Source organism: Emys orbicularis, chromosome 19 (assembly GCF_028017835.1).
Source record: "Emys orbicularis isolate rEmyOrb1 chromosome 19, rEmyOrb1.hap1, whole genome shotgun sequence".
In the NCBI taxonomy this organism is placed as follows: domain Eukaryota; kingdom Metazoa; phylum Chordata; order Testudines; family Emydidae; genus Emys; species Emys orbicularis.
In genome coordinates this window covers 21,907,216-21,926,713 of record NC_088701.1, presented here as the reverse complement: position 1 = coordinate 21,926,713, position 19,498 = coordinate 21,907,216, and the positions used below count along the sequence as shown (strand labels likewise).

General features: G+C 62.1%; 1 protein-coding gene across 1 annotated transcript; it reads right to left on the bottom strand.

Moving 5' to 3' along the window:
• Positions 1-1,747: 1,747 nt before the first annotated feature.
• NDUFA4L2 (NDUFA4 mitochondrial complex associated like 2) lies at positions 1,748-18,798 on the bottom strand. Its single transcript, XM_065419779.1, has 4 exons — positions 18,742-18,798; positions 11,912-12,000; positions 2,500-2,560; positions 1,748-1,804 (listed from the first exon to the last, which is right to left on the bottom strand). Exons 1-4 carry the CDS (start codon positions 18,796-18,798, stop codon positions 1,748-1,750), a joined length of 264 nt encoding a protein of 87 aa, XP_065275851.1.
• Positions 18,799-19,498: the final 700 nt, after the last annotated feature.

The window sequence follows — 19,498 nt, the reverse complement described above, 5'->3', positions numbered from 1 at the left end:
CCCCCTGCATGATTCAGATTGGGGGGGGGGGGAACTGGAGGAGTTTAACCCCCTCCTGGGCAGGCATTGCCTCTTGCTGTGGGGCTGGTGCACAAGGAGGCCAGCAGCAGTGGGGTGGAGGGTGGTGAGCCCCATGCAGTGGGGGGGTGTGGGGCAGGGCTGTGTCTGGCTCCCTAAAGCCCCTCTGTGGGGGGGCTCAGTCCTCTGGCCCCTTGCATCTCAGGCTGGGGGCTGGAAGGGGCATGTGCCACCCTCCATCGACCCAGGCCCGGGCATGGCCTCAGAGGGATGCCTCACCCCAATGGAGGGGGACCTGGGGACTTCCCCCCCAGCTCTGCTGGAGGGGCCGAGCTGGGCCTCTGTTACTCTGCGCCGAGCTGCTGGGCGTTTCCTCTTTTCTCCTGCTCCGGACGCTTAGCCTGGCTCAGTGCCCGCCTGGCGCTCGCTCTCCCCCGGGCCGGCCGCGCGACTCCTCCAGAGCGCAGCGGTTGCTGGCGATGCCAGGGGCCAGCTGCCTGCTCCGTGGCACGTCCCCGCTGGCCCATGCCACACAATGGCTGCTGTGTGTTCGCTGCCAGCAACCCACCCTCTGCCCCGCCGGTGCCAAACCAAACCGTCAGCAGGGCCCCAGCGAGCCCCACGGCAGCTGCTCTGCTCGGGGGGGCTGGGGACCCTTTCCCAAGCAGGGTCTGTCCCTGGGGGATGGGGGGTGTCTCTGGGGTGGGACCCGCTGGGGGATCGGATAGTGACGGTCATGGAGGCTGCAGGAGGTGACCCATCACCTGGTGTTCACACCCCAGGGGGCCTGCATGTATCGGGGGTGGGGGATGCCAGCTCTGCTTGGGGGGGGCAGCCCCCTTTGGCTCCCCCTGCAAATGTGGAGTCCCACAGGGCCCCCTGCCGTGGGGGGTTACTGGCCAGGGTCTGCTGCTCAGCACCAGCCGTGCCAGGGGGTGAAGGCGACAGTGGGTGCCCCAGGGAATGGAGGAGGCCAGCGCTGGCAGTGCCAGTGGGGCAGGCGGGGCAGTGAGTGTGGGGTTGGGTGGGGGGGCAGTGAGGGGGCCCAGAACAGGGGGAGCCACACGCACACGCTACCTTGCGCACACAGCAGTGTGCATGCCCATGTCTACACAGCCACACATCAATACGGGTGCATACAACCCCCCACCCAGCTACCACGCTTCTTTCTGCCCCCCGCCCTGCACAGCCGCAAACTTACACACACATACACACCAAGCCAGGCCAGGCTCCTTGCCAGGGGCTGGGGGAGCTGCTGTCATGTCCTGGCCCCACCCCTCAGTAGAAGCCCCCCCCACTTTCACGCTGCCCCCCCCCCCATCTGGGCTCCCCCCCCCACCCTCCAGCCCGGCTCTGGCCTGGACCATGGGAACGGGGACATCGGGACACCTCCGTGCTGTGCTGGGGGGCGCCCCCCCCCCAGCACAGCGTGGGAGACAGGAAACGCAGCACATGGGGGTCGGGGGGGGTCAGGGAATTCCGAGGTGGCTGGAAAACGCTGACCGTGGGGCTACTCGGGTAGGAAAAGTCAGCTCCCGCGTTGCGTGGTGCATTGGGGTTTTATTGCAGTGCTGGGGGCGGTGCCCATCGCCGGGGCATCAGGGCGCGGCCAGGGCCAGGCAGCATCGCCTCAGGCAGCGCGATGGAGCCATACGGGCCCTGAGCGGGAAGCAGGGGACACGGGGGGCAGCCAGGCCCGGCGGGGGTGCCTGGACCCGCCATGGTGGCCTCAGAAGTCGGGCCGATCCTTCTTCAAGCTCTTGTAGTCGGTGGAAACCGCCAGGAACTGCAGAGGGGGGAGGAAGCCGGGGGTGAGGAATTGAGGTGGTGCTCCCACTCCAGCCTCCAGCATGGGGACGCTGTGGGCCCCACGCCCCGTCGCCAGCGCTGGATCATGGGGCCTAGGCTGAGAGCACCCCCCCATTCCCCCAAACTCATTTCACAGGGACCCTCAAACTGCATCCACCTCATGTGCATGACCAACTTGGAGTCAGAGTGTTCAATGGGGGAAAAGCCCCATGCCCCACTCCCTGCCCCCCCGGCCCAGCTGGGAGCTGGTGCCCCCTAGAGGGGAAAGGCCCCATGCCCCACTCCCTGCCCCCCCGGCCCAGCTGGGAGCTGGTGCCCCCTAGAGGGGAAAGGCCCCATGCCCCACTCCCTGCCCCCCCGGCCCATCTGGGAGCTGGTGCCCCCTAGAGGGGAAAGGCCCCATGCCCCACTCCCTGCCCCCCCGGCCCATCTGGGAGCTGGTGCCCCCTAGAGGGGAAAGGCCCCATGCCCCACTCCCTGCCCCCCGGCCCATCTGGGAGCTGGTGCCCCCTAGAGGGGAAAGGCCCAATGCCCCACTCCCTGCCCCCCCGGCCCATCTGGGAGCTGGTGCCCCCTAGAGGGGAAAGGCCCCGTATTCCAAGCCCCACTGCCCTGAGCCAGCCCAGCTCACGGACCCCCCCTCTCCCCCCCAAGCCCCCTGCCCGCACTCACCTTGTACTGGTCGTTTGGACTCAGTTTATTCCACGGCTCTGGGTTGTTCTTCTTGTCCCAGCTGCAAGGAACCAAGAGTGGGGTTAGTGGGGAGGCGCCAGGCAGGGGTGGGCCAGTGGGGCCGGCGCTGCACAGAGGTGAGAATAGCTCCCCCTGCCCCCCCGGTCTCCCCCCATGGAGGCCAGGCCAGGCCCCCCTCCCCGTTGGCGCTCGGTACCAGGTCCCTTTGCCTACGGCCCAATTTTAAAAAACACCTGGTGCAACTTGTGGGCTAGTCAGCATGGTGACGCGGTGCATTTATTTGTGCTGGCAGGAAGCTGAAACGGGGGGGGGGGGGTCCCATGTCCTTTCCCAAATGGCCACTGCCTGTGTCACCCCCATGTGCCTCCTCCCCCGCCCCGGTGCACCGCAGACGCTGCGCTGTGGGGACGGCTGCAGGGAATCGCCGGCTCTAACCCTTGGGTCCCATTGCCCCGGCACAGGCAGTGTGTGAGGGGGCAGCAGCCCAGGCTGCGTGCGAGCATGATCACGTTTGCACTGAGCGTGCAAGCCGTGAACTCCCCAGGCTCACGGCTAGTCCCACGTGCATGGCGCTAACAATCTAAGCGCACCAGAGGCCCCAGGCGAGCTGAAAGGGTCCAGGTCCCACTTAGGTAGGTTGGCCAATTTCAGCCAGGGGAGGGAAAACTACGCCTCCCTCCCCCGTCCCTCGCACCAGTGCAAAGTGGCCAGAGTGGGTGAGCTGGGGAGGCCGCAGGCCTAGGCTGGACGAGACCGACCCAAGGGAGTTACTCTGCAGCCAAGGAGGGTTTGACGGTGGGATCGGAGGACGTTCCCGGCCACCGGTGGAGCTACGGCCGTTCACACGAGCCAAGGCTCCGGCCCAGAGCTGGCTGAGGCCAGTGACTCAGTGGGGGTGTTTGCGAGAGCCGTGGGGAGTCAGGACCCAGGATGTGGTGCTGGGGGGGGGGCAAGGAGGAGCGGGCAGCTGCTGGCTGAGTTTAACGGGGCCTAATGGCTGTTTACCTGTGACGCGCCCTGGGGAAATAACCTGCAACCTTCCATTTAACGGGCAGGGAAATGAATCTCCGGGAGGCAGCTGCCAGGAGCCCATGTCTGCCTGGCTGATGGAAGGCTGGGGACGGGAACCTGACAGGCGGCTGACGCCCCTTGGCCTCGCATCGGGGGGTGGGGGGGCAGAGCTCAGCCGGCAGGCCGGGCAGAACATTGACATTACTAGGTGCATTACGGTAGCAGTCGGACGCTGGCGCCGGGCGCTGCCCAGAGACCCACAGTCAGAGCCGGGCCCTGCCCCACAGAGCTCCCAATCGACAGGCCCTAGGCAGCTGGAGGAAACTGAGTCACCGAGCACACAGACCAGGGGCTCGCTGGCCGCCGTGGCCACACAACTGCTCCAACCATTGTACTGACTGCCCCATCCCTCCATCCATCCATCCATCTGCCTAGCCAGCCCCCTGCCCACAGTCACACCCCTCCCTCCAGCCCCCTCCATCTATCCATCCCTCCATCCATCCCCATACACACCCTTCCCTCCCTCCATCCATCTGTCTGCCTAGCCAGCCCCCTGCCCACAGTCACACCCCTCCCTCCAGCCCCCTCCACCCCTCCATCTATCCATCCCTCCATCCATCCCCATACACACCCTTCCCTCCCTCCATCCATCCGTCTGCCTAGCCAGCCCCCTGCCCACAGTCACACCCCTCCCTCCAGCCCCCTCCACCCCTCCATCTATCCATCCCTCCATCCATCCCCATACACACCCTTCCCTCCCTCCATCCATCCGTCTGCCTAGCCAGCCCTCTGCCCACAGTCACACCCCTCCCTCCAGCCCCCTCCACCCCTCCATTCCCTCCCTCCATCTATCCATCCCTCCATCCATCCCCATACACACCCTTCCCTCCCTCCCTCCATCCATCCGTCTGCTTAGCCAGCCCCCTGCCCACAGTCACACCCCTCCCTCCAGCCCCCACCACCCCCTCCCTCCATCTATCCATCCCTCCACATACACACCCTTCCCTCCATCCATCCATCCAGTCCCATACACATTGTCCCTCCACCCCTCCCTCCCTATACACACCCTTCCCTCCCTTCCTCCATCCATCTCCCTCCACCCCCTCCCTCCCTCCCTCTCTCCATCCATCATAGCCATCCATCTACCCACGTACATGCCTCTCCATCCCTCCATCCCCTACACACCCCTCCATCCATCCCTCTCTCCATTTATAGACTCATAGACTCATAGACTTTAAGGTCAGAAGGGACCAATATGGTCATCCAGTCTGACCTCCCGCATGATGCAGGCCACAAAAGCTGACCCACCCACTTTCCCTTAACTCAGCTGTTGAAGTCTCCAGATCATGATTTAAAGACTTCAAGTTGCAGAGAAGCCTCCAGCTTGCGACCCCTGCCCTATGCTGCGGAGGAAGGCGAAAAACCTCCAGGGCCTCTGCCAATCTACCCTGGAGGAAAATTCCTTCCCGACCCCAAATATGGCGATCAGTAGAACCCCGAGCATACAGGCAAGAATCTCCATCCCTCCATCCCCTTACCCCTCCCCCCTGGTTCTGATCACAGTGGTACCCTCCCGGGCAGCACTCAATGGGCCACGGCAGCACGGAGGTTCCTGCTGCTTCTTTTGGCTAGTGACCTCACAGTGGTCCCCATGGCAACCCACTGTGAGGTCACCAGGCGCGGGGGCAGGGAATGCGGGGGGCACTGGGCCATCCCAGAGAGCCGAGCGGCTTGGGGGGGGAGCTCCGCGGACGTTCCCCCAGAACAAGCTCGGCCACCTCCTGCTCCTCCGGCTCTTCAGCTCCTCGCCCGGGGGAGGGACGGAGCCAGCGGTGGCCTTCGCAGGTGCCCCGGGAGCTGGCTAAAGTCACTGGGGCTGCAGTGCCCCCCTCCCCCGCCATCAAAGGCACCGGGCCTGGGAACTGCTAATTGCTGAGCTGAGGGGCCTGGGCAGCCAGCGGCAAATTAAATCAATGATGGAGTCAGACATTTTCAGAGGGTGCCGGTAGAGCCGGGCCGAGGGGAGGGGCCAAGCCCGGCCCAGAGCCAGAGAGGGGGAAACACTGAATCTGTCAGGATACACCTTGATAGCTACCCAGCCAGCCGAGGCACACCCCTCTACCTACCCAGTCGTCCATCCACCCATCCATCCATCTCAGACACACCCCTCTACCAACCCAGCCGTCCATCCACCCATCCATCCGTCTCAGACACACCCCTCTACCTACCCAGCCGTCCATCCACCCATCCATCCATCTCAGACACACCCCTCTACCTACCCAGCCGTCCATCCACCCATCCATCCGTCTCAGACACATCCATCCATCCATCCACCCATTCATCCGTCTCAGACACACCCCTCTACCTACCCAGCCGTCCATCCACCCATCCATCCATCTCAGACACACCCCTCTACCTACCCAGCCGTCCATCCACCCATCCATCCGTCTCAGACACATCCATCCATCCATCCACCCATCCATCCGTCTCAGACACACCCCTCTACCTACCCAGCCGTCCATCCACCCATCCATCCATCTCAGACACATCCATCCATCCATCCACCCATTCATCCGTCTCAGACACACCCCTCTACCTACCCAGCCGACCATCCACCCATCCATCCGTCTCAGACATCCATCCATCCATCCACCCATTCATCCGTCTCAGACACACCCCTCTACCTACCCATCCGTCCATCCACCCATCCATCCATCTCAGACACACCCCTCTACCTACCCAGCCGTCCATCCACCCATCCATCCATCTCAGACACACCCCTCTTCCTACCCAGCCGTCCATCCACCCATCCATCCGTCTCAGACACATCCATCCATCCATCCACCCATTCATCCGTCTCAGACACACCCCTCTACCTACCCAGCCGTCCATCCACCCATCCATCCATCTCAGACACACCCCTCTACCTACCCAGCCGTCCATCCACCCATCCATCCGTCTCAGACACATCCATCCATCCATCCACCCATTCATCCGTCTCAGACACACCCCTCTACCTACCCAGCCGTATATCCACCCATCCATCTGTCTCAGACACATCCATCCATCCATCCACCCATCCATCCGTCTCAGACGCATCCATCCATCCATCCGTCTCAGACACACCCCTCTATCTACCCAGCCGTCCATCCACCCATCCATCCGTCTCAGACACATCCATCCATCCATCCATCCATCCGTCTCAGACACACCCCTCTATCTACCCAGCCATCCATCCACCCATCCATCCGTCTCAGACACATCCATCCATCCATCCGTCTCAGACACACCCCTCTACCTACCCAGCCGTCCATCCACCCATCCATCCGTCTCAGACACATCCATCCATCCATCCACCCATCCATCCGTCTCAGACACATCCATCCATCCATCTGTCTCAGACACATCCATCCATCCATCCATCCATCCATCCATCTCAGACACACCCCTCTATCTACCCAGACGTCCATCCACCCATCCATCCGTCTCAGACACATCCATCCACCCATTCATCCGTCTCAGACACATGCATCCATCCATCCGTCTCAGACACACCCCTCTACCTACCCAGCCGTCCATCCACCCATCCATCCGTCTCAGACACACCCCTCTATCTACCCAGACGTCCATCCACCCATCCATCCGTCTCAGACACATCCATCCATCCATCCATCCATCTCAGACACACCCCTCTATCTACCCAGCCGTCCATCCACCCATCCATCCGTCTCAGACACATCCATCCATCCATTCATCCGTCTCAGACACACCCCTCTATCTACCCAGCCATCCATCCACCCATTCATCTGTCTCAGACACATCCATCCATCCATCCGTCTCAGACACACCCCTCTATCTACCCAGACGTCCATCCACCCATCCATCCGTCTCAGACACATCCATCCATCCATCCATCCATCCGTCTCAGACACACCCCTCTACCTACCCAGCCGTCCATCCACCCATTCATCCGTCTCAGACACACCCCTCTACCTACCCAGCCGTCCATCCATCCATCCATCCGTCTCAGACACATCCATCCATCCATCCATCCATCCGTCTCAGACACACCCCTCTACCTACCCAGCTGTCCATCCACCCATCCATCCGTCTCAGACACATCCATCCATCCATCCACCCATCCATCCGTCTCAGACACATCCATCCATCCATCCGTCTCAGACACACCCCTCTATCTACCCAGACGTCCATCCACCCATCCATCCATCTCAGACACATCCATCCATCCATCCGTCTCAGACACACCCCTGTACCTACCCAGCCGTCCATCCACCCATCCATCCGTCTCAGACACACCCCACTACCTACCCAGCCGTCCATCCACCCATTCATCCATCTCAGACACACCCCTCTACCTACCCAGCCGTCCATCCACCCATCCATCCGTCTCAGACACATCCATCCATCCATCCGTCTCAGACACACCCCTCTACCTACCCAGCCGTCCATCCACCCATCCATCCGTCTCAGACACATCCATCCATCCATCCGTCTCAGACACACCCCTCTATCTACCCAGACGTCCATCCACCCATCCATCCGTCTCAGACACATCCATCCATCCATCCATCCATCTCAGACACACCCCTCTACCTACCCAGCCGTCCATCCACCCATTCATCCGTCTCAGACACACCCCTCTACCTACCCAGCCGTCCATCCACCCATCCATCCATCTCAGACACATCCATCCATCCATCCACCCATCCATCCGTCTCAGACACATCCATCCATCTCAGACACACCCCTCTATCTACCCAGACGTCCATCCACCCATCCATCCGTCTCAGACCCATCCATCCATCCATCAATCTCAGACACACCGCTCTATCTACCCAGCCGTCCATCCACCCATCCATCCGTCTCGGACACATCCATCCATCCATCCATCCGTCTCAGACACACCCCTCTATCTACCCAGCCGTCCATCCACCCATCATCCGTCTCAGACACATCCATCCATCCATCCGTCTCAGACACACCCCTCTATCTACCCAGCCGTCCATCCACCCATCCATCCGTCTCAGACACATCCATCCATCCATCCATCCATCCATCCGTCTCAGACACACCCCTCTACCTACCCAGCCGTCCATCCACCCATCCATCCGTCTCAGACACATCCATCCATCCATCCACCCATCCATCCGTCTCAGACACACCCCTCTATCTACCCAGACGTCCATCCACCCATCCATCCGTCTCAGACACATCCATCCATCCATCCGTCTCAGACACACCCCTGTACCTACCCAGCCGTCCATCCACCCATCCATCCGTCTCAGACACACCCCTCTACCTACCCAGCCGTCCATCCACCCATTCATCCATCTCAGACACATCCATCCATCCATCCACCCATCCATCCGTCTCAGACACATCCATCCATCCATCCATCCATCCATCTCAGACACACCCCTCAACCTACCCAGCCGTCCATCCACCCATCCATCCGTCTCAGACACATCCATGCATCCATCCACCCATCCATCCGTCTCAGACACATCCATCCATCCATCCGTCTCAGACACACCCCTCTATCTACCCAGACGTCCATCCACCCATCCATCCGTCTCAGACACATCCATCCATCCATCCATCCATCTCAGACACACCCCTCTACCTACCCAGCCGTCCATCCACCCATTCATCCGTCTCAGACACACCCCTCTACCTACCCAGCCGTCCATCCACCCATCCATCCATCTCAGACACATCCATCCATCCATCCACCCATCCATCCGTCTCAGACACATCCATCCATCCATCCATCTCAGACACACCCCTCTATCTACCCAGACGTCCATCCACCCATCCATCCGTCTCAGACCCATCCATCCATCCATCAATCTCAGACACACCCCTCTATCTACCCAGCCGTCCATCCACCCATCCATCCGTCTCGGACACATCCATCCATCCATCCATCCGTCTCAGACACACCCCTCTATCTACCCAGCCGTCCATCCACCCATCATCCGTCTCAGACACATCCATCCATCCATCCGTCTCAGACACACCCCTCTATCTACCCAGCCGTCCATCCACCCATCCATCCGTCTCAGACACATCCATCCATCCATCCATCCATCCGTCTCAGACACACCCCTCTACCTACCCAGCCGTCCATCCACCCATCCATCCGTCTCAGACACATCCATCCATCCATCCACCCATCCATCCGTCTCAGACACACCCCTCTATCTACCCAGACGTCCATCCACCCATCCATCCGTCTCAGACACATCCATCCATCCATCCGTCTCAGACACACCCCTGTACCTACCCAGCCGTCCATCCACCCATCCATCCGTCTCAGACACACCCCTCTACCTACCCAGCCGTCCATCCACCCATTCATCCATCTCAGACACATCCATCCATCCATCCACCCATCCATCCGTCTCAGACACATCCATCCATCCATCCATCCATCCATCTCAGACACACCCCTCAACCTACCCAGCCGTCCATCCACCCATCCATCCGTCTCAGACACATCCATGCATCCATCCACCCATCCATCCGTCTCAGACACATCCATCCATCCATCCGTCTCAGACACACCCCTCTATCTACCCAGACGTCCATCCACCCATCCATCCGTCTCAGACACATCCATCCATCCATCCGTCTCAGACACACCCCTCTACCTACCCAGCCGTCCATCCACCCATCCATCCGTCTCAGACACACCCCTCTACCTACCCAGCCGTCCATCCACCCATCCATCCGTCTCAGACACATCCATCCATCCATCCACCCATCCATCCGTCTCAGACACATCCATCCATCCATCCGTCTCAGACACACCCCTCTATCTACCCAGACGTCCATCCACCCATCCATCCATCTCAGACACATCCATCCATCCATCCATCCATCCATCTCAGACACACCCCTCTATCTACCCAGACGTCCATCCATCCATCCTTCTCAGACACACCCCTCTACCCATCCATCCGTCTCAGACACATCCATCCGTCTCAGATACACCCCTCTATCTACCCATCCATCCATCCATCCACCCATCTCAGACACACCCTGTGACGAAGTGTCTAGAGAACAGGGTTGCATCAACCCCTTCGGGGGTGGAGGCCCCGGGGGTCCAGAGCGAGTGGACTCCCTGAGGGGGCCCACGGCAGAGACAGACGTGCTAAGGCTCAGAGAGGTGCGGATCCAGGAGGTGGAGGGGCCGGACCCCGAGAGAGAGTGGACCCCCGAGAAGGGCTGTCTCACTGAAAGGGGCACCCCCCACGGACCGCACGGGGCCAAGAGTGGGCACGGTCTGTGAGTCCGTGACACACCCCTCTACCCATCCATCCATCCATCCACCCACCCATCCATCCATCTATCCGTCTCAGACACACCCCTCTATCCATCCGTCCATCCACCCATCCCAGACACACTCATCTACCCCCTCCCTCCATCCATCCACGACACATCTATCTATCTATCCCCATACACCCCCTCTATCTATCTATCTATCTATCTATCTATCTATCTATCTATCTATCTATCTATCTATCTATCTATCTATCTATCTATCTATCCCCATACACCCCCTCTATCTATCTATCTATCTATCTATCCCCAGACACACCCATCTCTCTCGCTCTCATTCTCTCCCCATCCATCCATCCTGATCCATCTCTCTCCCTTCCCCTTCTCTCTCACACCCTGCAGGGACGGCTCCTGCCGGTGTATGGTCCACTCCTCTGCCCACCCTGATTCCTAGGGGGTGGGGGGTTCCCTGCTGCTCTGACTGAGGCTGTGTGGGGAGCTGTGGGGGACAGAGGAGACCAACGGGCGGGGGGGCATGACTAGGCCTCACATCTCCTAACGCCAGAGTGTCCAGCCCGCTCTGTGCCGGGGGCCTGACCCTGCTTGCCACGAGAGATGGCCCGGGGAGCTCCCGGCGCACGACCCAGATCGGCCCAAATGGGGGTGCGCTGCCTGGGCTTCCCTCTGCCATTTGCGACTCACCTTCCTGTTTTGTGTTAGGGCAGCACCAAGAGGCCCCCGGCTGAGAGCAGGACCCTGCTGGGCTGGGAGCTGAGCCCTGCCCTGCCGAGGCACCTAAACACCCTGACAAGTGAAAAGAGACGAGGGGCAGGAGGGGAGACTGAGGCACGGAGCGGGGAAGTGACAGAGCTGGGACTAGAACCCAGCAGGAACTACCCCCTGGACGCCAGGGCCTCTCCTTTGGGGTTATTTATTAGGTGTAGAGCAGTAGTGCCAAAGAGCCACGGACCAAATCCCTCCAGTGCCAGGGGCTGTACAAACACCGAACCAGCCGCTCCCTGCCCCGGCGAGCTCGGCTGCTCCTTGACCCGAGCCCCCCGCCCCAGCCCCATACCTCACATCGGGGCTACAGAGGGCCAGGCGGAGCAGGTAGAGCGCGGCGCTGCCCAGGCCGAGGCCGATGAAGCTGATGAGGGGAATGAGCTGCAGAGAGAGGGAGAGAGAAGAGATGAAAAATGCCCCAATGAAATGAATATTTATCAGGCCGCTGGGAGAGTGAAAGGGAGCCTGACACGCCGGGAGATTTACCGGCGCAGCAATCCTGTACCCGGGCTCCCGTACACAGTGTAGCTGTCAGCTTGAGTGACTGAATTCAAAGGGGGGGAGAAAAATAGGCTCGTGTTGGAGAGGAATTGGATTCGGAATGAGAAATCGCACGCTCCCCCTCCCCCCGTCTGCGTTAGTGGGGCGGGGAGAGGTGGGGGGCAGGGAGCAAGTGGGGACGGCGCTGGGGCGCTCCTTAGTGCTGTTATCGGGGCCCAACCCCCCCCGACCCTTCCACCCCCAGCCACCCCCAGCCGTACCCCTCTGCCGCCCGACCCTTCCACCCCCAGCCACCCCCAGCCGTACCCCTCTGCCGCCCGATCCTTCCACCCCCAGCCACCCCCAGCCGTACCCCTCTGCCCCCCAACCCTTCCACCCCCAGGCCCCGGACACAGCTTTCTGGCAGCCTAGCCAGCCCCATAGATACACATCTCTCTATCTACTCCTCTGTCTACCTAGCTATCCATCCGTCCACCCCCAGCTGTACCTCTCTGTCTACCTACATATCTAGTCATCCACACATCCCCCGACAGATCCATCATCTATCAATCCATCCCCATACTCTCTATCTAATCTATCTATCTATCCCCATTCACCCTATCTATCTATCTACCTATCTATCTCCATCCACCCCCTCTATCTATCTATCTATCTATCTATCGCCATTCACCCTATCTATCTATCTATCTAGCCCCATCCCCCAATCTCTATCTGGCTAACACACTGCGTTAGACCAGGTAACTATAATGGGCCCAGCACAGCTACCTCGCTGCACAGACCATAACGAGGAACATTTTCAAAAGTGCCCCAGGGCCACCCGAGCCCGAAGGCCAGAGGAAGCTGAGTGGCCGCGGGGGGCTAAGGGACTTGGGCACCAGCACCTGATTCTTATCGACTCTGACTGATTTAGGCAGCACACGGCCCATTTTGAACACTCCCCCCTCCCCCGGACTGGGGTGTGGGGCTGGACTGGGGGTGTGGGGCTAGGTGGGGTGTGGGGCTGGACTGGGGCATGCTGGGACGGACTGGGGGTGTGGGGCTGGACTGGGGGTGTGGGGCTAGGTGGGGATTTGGGGCTGGACTGGGGCATGCTGGGACGGACTGGGTGTGTGGGGCTAGGCGGGGGTGTGGGGCTGGACTGGGGCTGGGCTGCTGGTGCCGAGCCAGCTGTAGGATGCTGCGTGACCGTGTCCTGCCCCCAGCACCGGTAGCAGGGGGCGGGGGGGGACCCTCAATGTGTTAGTACCTGGGACACACACACACACCCCCTCCGGGTCCCACTGGCTTGTTTGGCTTCTGGTTGCGTGTAATGAAAGTGCCCCGATGCCCGCCCCATTACAGCCGCTTTTGTGTCTCCCCCCAGGGTCACTTTCTCCAGCTCCCTCCCACGCTCCCCCCTCCTGCCCCACGAAGCCGCCCACTCTGCAGGCCCCGGCCCGGCTGGGCCCGTGACGCTGATTCCCGCCAGCGGGGGATCTGGCCCCTCTGACGCCAATGGAGTGCGGGGAACCCAGACTCCTGGGCTGGGCGCTCAGTTCGGCCATTGTTTGGCTGCGTGACCATGGCAAGTCACTGACCCCCTCGTGCCTCGGTTTCCCCATCGGTAAAATAATTCTGACCCATCTCCCAGGGCTCATTAATGGAGCCCGTTTGGGGAGCTGCTCTGGAAGTGCCAAGTGGCCTTCTCACAAGACGTTAGCCTGTATTTATTACACCCCGGGGACCCCCGTTGTGCCGGGAGCTAGGCCCAGGGCCGGTGCTACCATTAAGGCGAACTAGGCGGATGCCTAGGGCGCCAAGATTTGGGGGCGCCAAAAAGCAGTGCCCCCAATTTTCTTTTTACAGCGTTCCTCCCCGAGCGCGTGGTCGCCGCTCCACTTCTCCCGCCTCCCAGGCTTGCAGCGCCAATCCTGGGAGGAGAATTAGAGCGGGGCGGCGTGCTCGGGGAGGAGGTGGAGCAGAGGTGAGCTGGGGTAGAGAGCTGCCACACGGCTCCCTGGCGGAGGGAGCTGCCGTGTGGGAGCGCCTCAGGGCAGAGGGGGGGGAGCTGTCATGGGGGGGCACCTCAGGGCGGAGGGGGGGGGGGCGGGGAGCTGCCGCAGGGCTGGGGGTGGGCGCAAGGTGGAAGTTTCGCCTAGGGTGCGAAACTTCCTTGCACTGGCCCTGGCTGGGCCCACAGTCACAGCCAATCCTTGCCCCGAAAAGCCGACAATCTAAACGGACGAGGGATGGGTGAGAAAACAGGCGAAATGACAAGAGCCAGGAATAGAACCCAGGCGTCCTGAGGAACAGCCCAACGCCCCTAGATCCTGCTGGTTCCTCAATAGCTCAGGGCCCGGCGGCACGGATCCGTACACCGCTGCTCACTGCCAGCATATCGGCCCCAGGGCCGCTGTGCGTCCATCATCTCCTCTCACCTTTCCCCCACCGTGACAGCTGAATGTCGACGCCCAGCGCCCCCTCGCCCCACGGCTGCTGGCATCTCAAACTTCCAGCAGATGCCGCTTATCATCCTGGAGGTCAGAGACGTCGGCCGCTAATGATATTTTGCGCCACGTGCCAGTCAGAGCTGGCAGCCGCCGCTGCCTGGCCACGCCGGGTAATAACGCCGGACGCCGCAGTCCCGGGAATTGTGGAGGAGACTCGGGGACAGGCCTTCGTCTCGCCATCTGCTGCTGACACTTCTGGGTTATTAATGCCGGGGAATGAACTGAGAGGCTGGCGGCGGGGAGCTGGAGCTAGGGTCAGTGGGAGCGAGGGGACGAATTGCAGCGTGGCTGGCTGCAAAGGTTCAAAAAACACCCGCCCCCGAAAATCATGAGATTGGCTTGAAAAGCAGGGGATTTGACATCATAAATTGGGAGGGTCTGTTGCTTTCTGGGTTTGTTTGGGGTTTTTTGAGCCTTCACAGGCCTCTGTTTTAAGTGTCTCTGCCCTGGGGCTAGAAACGTTCGTGTTATCAAACAAGAGATGTGAGCCGAGGTCTGGCCCCCCTTCCCATGAATCCGGGTGCTGGGGCTTTAAGGAAAAGAGCAGCTTGTGTGAGATTCCCCAGCAGGGAGTCCTGCTCTGGGCTGGAGGCTGTCACCCCATTTTATAGCTGGGGCAACAGGCAGATGCAAAGCAGGATTCGGGGACTCCCTGCTCAGCTGCCAGGGGTCAGAGCCCACCTTCCCCTCAGCCCCTTGGAGTTAGAGCTGCATCCTTTGGGCCTTCCAAGTAATTCAGGCCACGGCTGGTGTTAAAGGAGGTTGGGGGGGGTGGAAACAGGAGGTCACTGGGAGAGGCGCTTGCTGGGTGTCAGTGGGTGCCAGACTCAAAGCTATTTAGGCTCCTAACTCCCCTGGGATCTAGGTGGCAGGTGGGCAGAATACTAAATACTAAGGGACCTGGGCAGGGCCTGGGTAGGGGCTGGGGGGGTGCTTGTCCTGCGCGGCAGGCAGCAGAGCGGCTCCTGTTCCGCTCCATTTCCGTCCCCCCAGCAGCGCCCCGAGTTCGCAGCCATTCTGCTCCGTTCGCCTTTGCTGTCGAGTCGGCATTAATCACAGGCCTGGCAGCTGGGCACCGCGGGAAGCCAGCCGGGCAGCAGCAGCAGAAGCCGGGGCAAGGGGAACGTGCTGATGTGCCCGCCCAGCAAGGAGCGCTCAGCCCGGATAATGGATGGCATGTCGGGGAGCGCCTCTGCCTTTAACGGGGCCAAGGCAGGTCACCCGCTCGGACCCCCGGCTGCCCACGAGCCCCACGCGCAGGTTCCCCCTGCACTTTACAGGAGCTTATTCCCTGTCCAGTTTTACGGACAGGGAAACCAATCGGCTCAACCTCACATGGCAAATACCGCCCAGAGTTGGGCATAGGGCCCAGGGCCGTTCTCCCTCTTACTCTAACCCCTAGACCACACTCCCACCCGAAGGAAGGGAACAGAACCCAGGCGTCCTGGCTTCCAGCTCCTCTCTGCTCCAAAAAGCAAATGCCCCTCCCTCTGCTGGGAATAGAACCCAGGAGTCCTGACTCCCAGCCTCTCCTGCTCTAACCGCTGGACCCCACTCCCCTCCCAGAGCCAAGGATAGAACCCAGGAGTCCTGACTCCCAGCCTCTCCTGCTCTAACCGCTGGACCCCAATGCCTCCCTATTTCCAGCCTCCCCAGCATCACGTCTTTGCCCAGTACCTGCCTCTCCCCGGCTGGCCCAGAGCGAAGCGTGGACGTGACTGTTTGAATGTGTAGCCCAGGCTTCCCGAAAACCAAACCGCCGGGCTTAACCCTTCCCACGCCACCCCCGTCCTCACAGGGCCGGCAGCTCGCCTGGAATCACCCGGGCAAAGGGCCAGACCCACAGAGGCAAGCCAAGCTTTTGGCTAGCCCCTGGCAGCTGGGCGGCTTCGTGGAACGAGCCGGATTCTTAGCTTAGCCCATGGAAACTCGCCGTATGGAAAAACCCTGGGCCAACCCCCCCTTTCCTTTGTGTCGGGGCGTGGGGACAATGTGTGTAGTGGGGGGGCTGAGAGGCTGTGTATGACAGAAACCCCAACAAGCCGGGGGTGCAGCCACACCCAGCCCCCCTAGTTCCAGCCCCCTTCCTTGGCCTGTTGGGGGGGGGGGGTGAGGCAGGTTCCCAGCATCTCGCCATTCATCAGGGTTTATTCCTATTTGTAAACAAAATCCTCCTCATGAATTTTTGATGGCCGGGGGAGCTGATGGATTTGACAAGAAGGGACGGGAGGTGGATTTCTCCCCCCTGCCTGGCTAATGAAAGGTTCCGAATTTGGGGGCTGGGGGGGGGGGGGAGCGGCAGAGGATCAAACGGGTGAGGGGGGGAGCTGGGATCCTGATGTGTCTCGGTGCCGCACACGCCATAGAGAGAAGGAGCCACCGCAGGGAGGGAGAGGACAGACAGCCCCCCCTTTTCCCCATGTAGGGGCGAAGTGCAAAGACCCCCAGGATTCGGGGCCAAAATACAGAGCAGGAAACGGGCAGAGAGGGGGGAAGCAGCGAGCGCTGCTCCGGCCGGGGTGGAATCTGCAAAGTTCGGGGCCTTGATTTACAGAGCAGCCCCCCCCCACCACATTGCATAGTGGGGTGGGGGGGTGACAGCAGACAAGCCTGGGAGGAAGCAGCCAGCAGGCCAGGGGCCCCCAGCCACAAGGGCCCCCACCGCTCGCTCTGGGGGGGAGGCAGGGGAAGCCGGGGGCGGGAGGGGGAGTTTAATTAAAGTAAGAGGAAGGCAGGAAACTGGGGGCAGATCTGGGGGGGGGGGCGTGATGATGGGGGGTGGCTGGGAAGGGGTTGGAAGGGGAGGGAGGGGGCAGGGCGGGTATGAGGGAGGGAAGGGGGATGGGGCAGGGGGAGTGGAAGGGGGGACGAGAAGGAGCATTGAGGGGGAACAGAGGAGAACTGGAATGGAGGGTGAAAGGGGGATAGAAGCAAACTGGGGCAGTGGGATAATGGGGGACGGGGGGTAGGGGAAGTAGGGGGTCAGGGGAAGGGCAGGGGAAGGAGGGGGACAGGGGAAGGAGGGGGCAGGGGGACAGAGGAGGGGCAGGAGAAGGGGGGATGGGGAGCAGAGGAAGGAGGGGGACAGGGGGGCAGGAGAAGGGGACGGGGGCAGAGGAAGGAGGGGGACAGGAGGGCAGGAGAAAGGGACAGGGAGCAGGGGAAGGGGACAGAGGAAGAAGTGGGGTAGAGGAGGGGCAGGGGCAGGAGAAGGGGACAGGGGGAGAAGTGGGGTAGAGGAGGGGCAGGAGAAGGGGACAGGGGGCAGAGGAAGGAGGGGGACAGGAGAAGGGGACAGAGAAAGAAGTGTGGTAGAGGGGTGGGGGCAGGGGAGGGGGACAGGAGGGCAGAGGGGGACAGAGGAGGGGCAGGAGAAGGGGACAGGGGGGCAGAGGAAGGAGGGGGACAGGGGGCAGGAGAAGGGGACAGAGGGAGAAGTGGGGTGGGGCAGGAGAAGGGGACAGGGGGACAGAGGAAGGAGGGGGACAGGGGGCAGGAGAAGGGGACAGAGGAAGAAGTGGGGTAGAGGAGGGGCGGGGGCAGGAGGAGGGGACAGAGGGACAGAGGAAGAAGAGGGGTAGAGGAGGGGTGGGGGCAGGAGAAGGGAACAGGGGGGCGGGAGAAGTGGGGTAGAGGAGGGGCAGGAGAAGGGGACAGGGGGCAGGGGAAGAAGTGGGGTAGAGGAGGGGCAGGAGAAGGGGACAGGGGGGCAGAGGAAGGAGGGGGCAGGGGAAGAAGTGGGGTAGCGGGGGGGTGGGGGCAGGAGAAGGGAACTGGGGGGCGGGAGAAGTGGGGTAGAGGAGGGGCAGGAGAAGGGGACAGGGGGCAGGGGAAGAAGTGGGGTAGAGGAGGGGCAGGAGAAGGGGACAGGGGGGCAGAGGAAGGAGGGGGCAGGGGAAGAAGTGGGGTAGAGGAGGGGCAGGAGAAGGGGACAGGGGGGCAGAGGAAGGAGGGGGCAGGGGAAGAAGTGGGGTAGAGGAGGGGCAGGAGAAGGGGACAGGGGGGGCGGGAGAAGTGGGGTAGAGGAGGGGCAGGAGAAGGGGACAGGGGGGCAGGGGAAGAAGTGGGGTAGCGGGGGGCAGAGCAGAGGGGGGCCGGGCCGGGGCAGGGCAGCGGCCGGCCGGTCACTCACTCCGGGATGCTTCCTGAGCTGGCGGGCGAAGGCGAACCCGGGCCGGGTCCCTCCCATGCTGCGACCGGGGCGGACTCGCTCCGCCAGCAGCAGCGGCAGGTTCCCGAGTCCCGCTGCCTCCGCCCCCCGCCCGGGGAAGGGCGGCCCGGGCCGGGGGGTCACTGGGGGCGGCGGCTCCGTCCCTCCCCCCGGCGCAGCTGGCCAGGGCGGGGATCGGGCTCCCCGGGGCTCGGGAGTCAGGGCTGGGGGCCCCGGGGGGAGCAGAGACCCAGGGGGAGCAGTGGGAGGGGAAGCAGAGGGGGGCTGGGGAGTGGGGGGCTGGGGGGAGCAGAGACCCAGGGAGAGCAGTGGGAGGGGAAGCAGAGGGGGGCTGGGGAGTGGGGGGTTGGGGGGAGCAGAGACCCAGGGGGAGCAGTGGGAGGGGAAGCAGAGGGGGGCTGGGGAGTGGGGGGCTGGGGGGAGCAGAGACCCGGGGGGAGCAGAGACCCGGGGGGAGCAGAGGGGGGCTGGGGAGTGGGGGGCAGGGGGGAGCAGAGACCCAGGGGGAGCAGTGGGAGGGGAAGCAGAGGGGGGCTGGGGAGTGGGAGAGGAAGCAGAGAGCCGGGGGGGCTGGGGAAGAGAAGGGGGCCAGGGAACCTTAGCTGGAATGGAGGGGATCAGAGGGAGGCTGTGAAGGGGCGGGGGGGGGTTCCCTCTGATTTCCCCCCGGGGGGGGGAAGCTGTTCCCTCTCCCCTCCCAAGGCCCCATCAGCAGCGC

Bases quoted from the DNA above. Each gene is read 5' to 3' on its own strand.
- NDUFA4L2 (XM_065419779.1), bottom strand. From the start codon at position 18,798: ATGGGAGGGACCCGGCCCGGGTTCGCCTTCGCCCGCCAGCTCAGGAAG. The intron at 2,561-11,911 runs GTATGGGGCTGG...GGTTCCTTGCAG, and splicing joins CTCTGTAGCCCCGATGTGAG to CTGGGACAAGAAGAACAACC. The intron at 1,805-2,499 runs GTGAGTGCGGGC...CCCCCTCTGCAG, and splicing joins GTCCAAACGACCAGTACAAG to TTCCTGGCGGTTTCCACCGA.